Source organism: Alosa alosa, chromosome 9 (assembly GCF_017589495.1).
Source record: "Alosa alosa isolate M-15738 ecotype Scorff River chromosome 9, AALO_Geno_1.1, whole genome shotgun sequence".
Taxonomy (NCBI): Eukaryota; Metazoa; Chordata; class Actinopteri; order Clupeiformes; family Clupeidae; genus Alosa; species Alosa alosa.
Genome location: NC_063197.1, coordinates 4,613,026 through 4,621,382, shown reverse-complemented (window position 1 = coordinate 4,621,382; position 8,357 = coordinate 4,613,026). Strand labels below are relative to the sequence as shown.

The window sequence follows — 8,357 nt, the reverse complement described above, 5'->3', positions numbered from 1 at the left end:
GAGGCCGTTACCATAGTGATTTCAAACAAAGTTCATGCGGTGGTAAGAGCAGTCGAGGTAGCGGTAGCATCTATGTGCAATTACATTTTCTTCCCTGTCAAGTGATACATTTATATCTGAAATGTCTTCCAATACGATGAAAATGAAGAAACCCACTCTGAAAGTAACTCCGTAAGTTCAAATGCAACACATTAGTTCTGCGTTGTTTCTGTATGAGTTATAACATAAACGTCAAGTAGCTTTTACACTGTTGTCAACAACAACACAAGTTAGCGTTAACGTTACGTAGCGTTTTAAGTTAATAAAGTGGGACATTAACCTCCATTCGCATAACAAAAAATAGTTGATGCTATAAACGGAAACTTTGTCAACCTTGCAGACAGTATGCATAACATAATGTTCGATCGAGACTCAAACAATATGTCATAACCAATCAAGTCATAACTTAACATGTGCATGGTTTATTTAAGGTCTTCGAGAGTTCTTAATAACTCTACCTCAGGAATACTTCGTGCAAATCATAGTACAACACGAAGTGTCAACGCTTCAGTCAGCCGGAAAAGTCTGTCTTTGGCCGGTGACAGTAAAGTCCTCGAGAAGAGCTCACTACAAACCCCAAAGCATACGGTGCAGGTAATGTTAATCTCTAGTCACTGAAAGCATGGAACCATATAGTTCAGGTTGGATGTTGTTTAAGGATAAACACTCATTCGTCATTCATAATTTTACTCTCTCACAGGTGTTCGATGAGAATGGCCAAGATGTCACACCACAGCCTCTATTTCATCCAGACCCTGGGGGTCTACAACCTAAACAGAGCAAAATCTTCACAGGTCATGACAACTCAGGTGCTACTATTTCAGACTTCTTCTCAACTGCATTCCAGACAACCAATGCAAGTTTTGCTGGGCCCTTTACAAGGTAACATATGTGAAAGTTGCCCCCTGCTAAACTCAGTCACTCTGTAGTTATCCTCTATTTTTTAAATACATTTTTCCTGTGACGGTTGTGGTTGGTTATGGTAAATACACCTCTATTTTTCCTTAGGTCTGTTTTTGGAAGTAGTACAGTGTCTAGATCAAGCCAGTCTACTATGGATTCAATGACTGATGAAATTGAAGACCCATCTTCTAAACGGGATGTGACCATCAGTCTTTCAGGTTAGATTGCTTTTAGCTGACAGTCATTAAACCATTATGTCAGTTACACTGTGTACTGGATGGAACACATTACTGTAGCTTGAATTATTCTTTATTTTATATTATTCTTTATTTAACACCGATGAAGGAATTATTACCTATGCTGTCATGTAGTTGTGGCATGATAGAGAAGCATGTGAAAACTGTCCCTGAATGGTTCTCCAGATGTTCAAGTGAGAAGAGAAGAGGTGAAGGAGCAGATAATGGAGGACATGTTGGATGAGGTGGTGGATCACTACCTCACAGAGTCACACACCATCTGGCTGCTGGACTTGCCTGCGGTGTCTGTGTCTGTGGACTCTGAGGACGCAGAGGTTGTGAGGTCAGCACTTTCATTTAACACAGCTAATGTCTGTCATTGGCAGGTGCTGTGTCTTTCTATCTGCAGCAGCCATTGAAATACCCACAAAGTGTGTTTCTTTTTCTTACAGAGAGAGAATCAATGCTTACACAGAGTTGTGCAAAAATAGACAGGGGAATGATAAGTACATGGAACGGTCAATGCAGACATTCAATGGAGCCCCCAAAAACAAAGAGGTTCAGTGTGAGTCCATCTCCATGGCTGATGCAGGTGAGTCTCTCGCATCTAATCAATCAGTCAGTCAATCACTCAGTTACTTAATCAATCAGGTTTCTGCTCCTGTGTTGGAACAAACACTTACAGATAGACGTGGCCATGTTTTATCATGTGTCTGTGAGTTTAGGTTGCATTTGATGTAAAACCATTTGTTACTGAATTTGCATGGAAAAGCTGTTTCTTGCTTTTTTGTTGTCTTTTGTATGGGTCCAAAATAATGTGTGAAAGCTACCATGGCGACCACCTGGGATTTGTATGACTCATACTGCGGTGGCAGTGCTGTGGGCCAGGCGGCGCAGGCTGCAGATGGAGAGAAGCCTGGAGGCGCCGAGGTGATCTCCAGCCACAGGCTCGACAGCTCCGCAGCCCCAAACATGAGCATGTCTGTCGTCAGCTCCGCAAGTATAGGTGATGCCAGTACACTAAAGTGAACACAACACACACTGCACATAACAACAAAGGCTGACAGTAGAGAAATTCTATGTTATTGAGCTGTTTTTTTATTGATGTGATTTTTAATAAAGCCTGACTTATTTGAACATTAATGAGTATATTGTGGTATACTAAATAGTGCTAAAGAGAGATTCAGTGCAATGATGACAAATGCTATTCTGTTTGGTGTTCTGTTTCAGCTAGCAGTTCCAGCATTCGCATCCAAGTGCAGCCCTACGAGGTGCAGCTGGAGGAAGAACCAGACCCAGAGCTCATCCTCCAGTCAGACAAATTCAAGCTTGACCTGGTGGCCATGGAGAGAGTGGTGCTAGAGAACATCTATCAACCTGTGCTGGCTTTGTATAGACAGATAACAGTTTTTCAAGGTAATATACTGGAGTTATTTTATCATGGCATTAAATAGACGAAGACAAAATTGATTGTTGTGCTGCAAGATAACTGGACTATACAAAAGTAGAGCCTGCATTGTGTTTATGTATAGAAAGATATGTATAGAAAAAAGACCAAAATGACATAAAGGGCAGTTGAAATGTGGATTGGATTTTTTTTTTCTTTGATTAATTAGTGGGTCACATTTTAGTTCTCCCAGTGTGTAGTGGCCTTCTGACCGGTCTGATCCATCCAATTATTTTATGCAGATTTTGAGCATTCACAAAGGAAATCCTGGCAACTCTTGAAATTTGCATAAAATGTTGAAAATTGAACAAGAAAAATATTTAACAGAAGGGATGGATTAACACCTTATTCTCAAAGGTGAAATACAACTAGAGTTGGTGAAAATGGCTTTAATTGTATCAACATAAAGTTTTGTCATGATTTTATAATAGAATATTATGTGTGTCCGTAAAAGTTTGTACAAGTTAAGTTTCAGTCCGCAGCTTCCCGCATCTCCTCCCGTTATCATCCCTCTCCTCCTGTTATCAGTCTTCATTCCTTGTGTGTCATGGTATCATGATTCAGATGACACCCTGCCCATGTGCTAAGACACCTGCATGTCTGTGATGTGTTGTGTTTGGCCCAGACCCTGACTGTAAGCTACAGGTGGCGGTGGACTCGGTGAGCATCACCGATGGGGAGGAGGGCAGACCTCAGACCCCGGCCATGGAGCGCCTCTGGTCCTTCAGCTGTGTTCTCACTGCTGGACGAAACGTTAGCTGCATGGCCTGGAACAAGAAGAATCCGGTACTATGATGCTCATGCTGCATTCATCATTCTAACCAGCCGCCTTAACTGTTGGTCTGTTTAAATTTGCCTTTGGTTTTGCAGTCATATTTTGCTAGTAGAAGCTTTTATCCAGTGTCTAGGGGTATTGTGAAGATGCATTTTGTAGCACTCTTTTTTTGCTCTAACATGTTCTGGATTTGATGTGATTGTGAGTAGCCTACTGGCAAATATAAAGAAGGCTACTGTTTAATCCAAATTGGGGAAATAAGGAAGAAAGAAAGACACTTATTTTAAATTGCAATGGGAGAAGCCCTTTTATTTCTGATTTTAGCTAATCTATGAATATGAATGGGCCTCCTCCTGCAGGATCTGTTGGCTGTTGGATATGGACAGTTTGATTTCAAAGATCAGAAATCAGGCCTGGTGTGCTGCTGGTCCCTGAAAAACCCTAAGGTATCACTCACTGTCAATATGTCGTCCATGTCATACCATACAGTCAATATTACTCTATTCTTCATAATCTGTAAAATGAATTATTAGCCACCTTCTTGCAATTTTACATAATGTATTTAAAGCTAGAGTTTGTCACCATTTAGACATTTTCCAAATGATATAAATTCAACAATATAGCAATGCTATAGCATTTCATAATAATTGACAATCATACAAATATTTTTTTTTATATTTAAAGTCTCTTTGATACACTTGCTCTTTCTCTCTCTCTCTCTCTGTCTTCACAGTGGCCAGAGCGAATCTTTCACTGTGAGAGTGGAGTCACAGCCCTTGACTTCTCTGCTTATAATGCCAGCCAGTTAGCTGTGGGCATGCATGATGGCAGCATTGCCACATATAATATGCAGAGCACAGAAAACTCCCCCGTTGTAGACAGCAGGTGGGGCTAGATTCACTCTTTGGATTTGGGACTTTGTATAGCCATGAAGTCATTTGAAACGTATAACTTACAATGTGTGTGCTGTCAGCATATTAATAACTGGAATTTTAATGTTATACTGAAAGTAATAGCACTGGAAGTTTTCTGTGTATTTATTGCTGAAAACAAATAGCCATAGCCAATTACAGCAGCACATGTCAAATGGTACATGTGTTCTGCAAAACGTTTGGTTTTCTTTTCCTTTACTGACCGAGACCCTGAAGGGAATCATTTTCTCATAGAAACAAAACATGATATTACACATGTTCCATAGTCCCTTTTCATGTGTGTCAAGTCGTTTGTGTTGGAAAAACTCCTATACATCTTCTTTATTCCTCTGCAGTGACTGTGTCCATAAGCATACCAGTGCCGTGTGGCAGTTGAAGTGGGTCAACCAGGAGAGTGGTCTCTCGAGCGACGACAAAGGCGAGAGCCTCATCTCAGTGTCTGCCGACGGCAGGATCATTAAATGGTTCCTGCGCAAAGGACTGGACTGCATCGGTAAAGGGACACAGTTTCTGTCAGCTGACCTCACGCTGGGCTTTGTTTCCATCCCAGGTGTCTGTGGGCTGCTTTGGTCTGACTGTTTTGTTGTTCCTCAGATCTGATGAAACTGAAGAGGACCAGAAATGACAAGCCAGGCAAGCAGGCAGGAGAGAAGGAGAGGAAGACGGAGGCTTTCATCTCCCGACAGGCACCGGGAATGTGCTTCGACTTCCACCCCGAGGTGAGCCTGTAAGCCTGGCACTTTTCAAACTGCAGAGACCGTTTTAAGTGGGAGAGATTTGTACAGAAAGGATGACTGGATGGCACCAAGTGGGAGTAACAGAGTTCCCAGAGGTCATGGAATTTCTGGAATATCATGGAATTTTGGAAAGTCTATTCCAGACATGGAAAGTCAAGGAATTTGATAATTTTTGGTCATGGAATATCAGAGAATTTTGTTGTAGCTGTTTAAAATGTGCTTCCCAAAACACATTACTTCAAATATACAGTACAACCCCAAATCAGAAAAAAGTTGGGACGTTGTGTAAAATGCAAATAAAAACAGAATGTGAACATCTCGTAAACCCATATTTAGCTGCATTATCACATTCTGTTTTTATTTGCATTTTACATAATGTCACAACTTTTTCTGATTTGAGGTTATTTATTGTTTATTAGGTTTACTGCTTGCTTGAGTAGTTGTGGTTAGCCCAACTTTGTTTATTCATTGCCCATTTAGTCATCTTTCGCTCTAAAAAGGTCAAAGAGTCTTGAACACTATGTGGCTGCTCTGAAATCTTTGGTCGGTATATTGTACCATTCATTATAGTAGGTCATGGAAATTCAGCTTTTTGTCAGGGATAGTCGAGGAAAAGTCAGGGAATTTTCCATTTGGGTTACAGTGGGAACTCAGGAGTAAACACGAGCTCTCTCTCCCAGCTTCGTGTTTTGTCCTCCCTCCTCCTACAGTACGTTGCTGCTGTCTTCCGATTTGAAACTTGGAATCATTATTCTGTCTGGACACAAGGCTTATACGGCCACCTAGCTTATTGCAACATCACTCAGAGCCATATGAGATTATGAAGACCAAGCGTATCTACAGTGAGGAGGAGGAGGAGGAGGAGGTTAGTGGATGTTCATCCTCATCTCATCTTTGATTTCTTCTCATCTGGTAGGACTCCAACATTTACCTGGTAGGCACAGAGGAGGGTCACATCCACAAATGCTCCTGTTCATACAACGAGCAGTTCCTGGAGACGTACCGTGGACACAGAGTGAGTACATTTGTCAAGGGGCCATATGCGTTGGCTTAGTCTATGGAAGGGACCTGTTGCAGTAATAGTCTCAGCAGCTGGTGGCTTGCATCCCTCGTTCTGATGTTTAGTGAATGTCACCCATCTGAGTCCAGGGCCCCGTCTATAAGATTGAGTGGTCTCCCTTCTGCACTGACGTCTTCCTGAGCTGCTCGTCGGACTGGACGGTCCAGCTGTGGCAGCAGGACTTCTGCACACCCGTGCTGAGCTTCACTGCCACCCACAGGGCTGTTCATGACATCAAGTGGTCCACCACGTGGCCCACCATGTTTGGGGCGGTCAACGAGGGCAGGGTGGAGATCTGGGACCTTGCAGTGAGCATGTGAGTGTCTTGGTCTGGTTTCTGTGTTGATTAGTCTGGAAAAACATCTTAAAATCATACGAATGCTCCCAGTCCCAGGTGCTTGAGATACCTAGTTTCTTTTCTCTCTGTTCCCCCTCCTCCAGTATGCATATCCAGTGTCTGCATATTTTCTAATCAGACAAAGCACATCTGCCTATATCTCCTCTCTCCCTCTCCTGGCTGTGTTTCTGTCGGGCTCTTCCATAATGCGTGTCCCCTATGCTGTGGTGTCGGAGACCCAATCTGACTTTGTGTTTTCACGTCCCTCCTCAGTCTGGATCCAACCATAGTGAGCCCAGCTAAGCCAGGGGTCAAGCTCACCACCCTGCTGTTCGCCATGGGAACAGAATGCATTCTGGTAGGAGACAGTGATGGACAGGTCAGCGTCTACCAGCTCAGGAACATGCCAGTTAACAACCATCAAGTTAAGGCAAGTGTGGATGTATTTATTTTACTTGTAAAGATATCAGGACAATGTGGTTTCAGGTCTTGTTTTTTCGTTATTGTTTTCCAAATGGAGTTTACAGCAAAGCCCCCCTACCTGATTGTAACCATTAAGAACCTAAAATATTCAGAATAATAATACTAATAAAAGACCTATTGTGTTAATGTATCTTATTACTTTGAAATACACTAAGTGAAAATAAATGTCCTGTTATGCTCCAGAATGTGAGACCTTGCAGGGCTCTTTGTTTTTGTTACGGGACCATCAAATGATTTGAAATTGTACAACATAACATATAAGGCCAAACGGTGACGTTGCATAACAACTGAATTTAATAGACAATCGTGGTTTTACATACACAGAGCATGGTGGTAATAAAATAACGATAACAGACAGAAAGAAAACCCTGACCACACATAACTTGCATGAGCATAGATGTTTCTTGAAAAGTTACGTTAGGGTCTTGGAAACTTTCCAAATGTCTGCATCGCACAGTCTTACTCAACATGAACAGCTTGAACATCACTGACTACATTACATCCATTCATCTATTTAAGTTTTTATAGGCCAATACATTGTGGCCAATTTTGCTAAACATACTAAACATAACACATGTGTTAATGTGTGTAAACTGTCCTGTCAGCAAGACCATTTCAACAAAAGGCTGGGTCAGTTTGAGTGGCCCTTGTCTTTGAAATGAGTCATTGCACATGTGTAAAGTCCCCACTTTAGGTGCTAAATGTGTGTGTCATCCTCCCCAGCTCATGCCCTCAGTAGTTAAGTGGTCTCTTGGCCACCATTTCCCTCTCCTCCTCCTCCTCCTCCTGCAGCTCCAGCCAGAGGCTCAGTAATGAGGCGGTGGGCGGTGGGATCAGCATCCGCAGCCTTATCTCCAGTGCACACATTACGCTCAGTCTGCTCTGCTGTCTCTCCCCCTTTGTCTGGCAGGTGGAGATGTTGCAGGACATCATCAAGTCGTCCCTGGCCAGTCAGCTGTGAGCCAGGAGGCTTGGGCTCCGGTCCAGGGGAGGTTCTGGAGGCCCGTGTGGGGTGGGTGCGGTGCGGTGGCGGTCCAGAGTCTGCCAGTCTGGCCCGGGTCTCCCCTCTCCATCATCCCTGGGTGACGTTAATTGCGTTTGTCCGTCAGACTGCATGACTCCGCTGCTGAATTACAATGAGATTACCGCAAGCAGGAAAGTCCACCGAAAACCTGATTTGTTGTTTTGTATGAAAATAATAACAATAAAAAAACACAACTGCTCCTCTCTTCACATCACTAGAGATAAGAGACCTGCTGTTTCTGTGAGATAGGACATGGTCATTTAAACATGTTTATGAGCCATCGGCACAGTTTCAGGGCTAGATTCAAAGTTAATAACAGCGTTGTGAATACATTCACCAGAACCCCCGGATGACCCAGTGACAACTTTGTTGCACTTCACATCA

General features: G+C 42.8%; 1 protein-coding gene across 1 annotated transcript; it reads left to right on the top strand.

Annotated features, from left to right (window-relative positions):
* Nucleotides 1–26: 26 nt before the first annotated feature.
* Nucleotides 27–8,172, top strand: dnai4 (dynein axonemal intermediate chain 4). Its single transcript, XM_048253530.1, has 17 exons — nucleotides 27–171; nucleotides 471–633; nucleotides 740–921; nucleotides 1,048–1,160; nucleotides 1,365–1,521; nucleotides 1,631–1,770; nucleotides 2,005–2,184; nucleotides 2,409–2,594; nucleotides 3,251–3,411; nucleotides 3,760–3,846; nucleotides 4,134–4,285; nucleotides 4,668–4,825; nucleotides 4,927–5,051; nucleotides 5,986–6,084; nucleotides 6,219–6,445; nucleotides 6,740–6,896; nucleotides 7,860–8,172. Exons 1-17 carry the CDS (start codon nucleotides 122–124, stop codon nucleotides 7,908–7,910), a joined length of 2,388 nt encoding a protein of 795 aa, XP_048109487.1. The 5' UTR covers nucleotides 27–121; the 3' UTR covers nucleotides 7,911–8,172.
* Nucleotides 8,173–8,357: the final 185 nt, after the last annotated feature.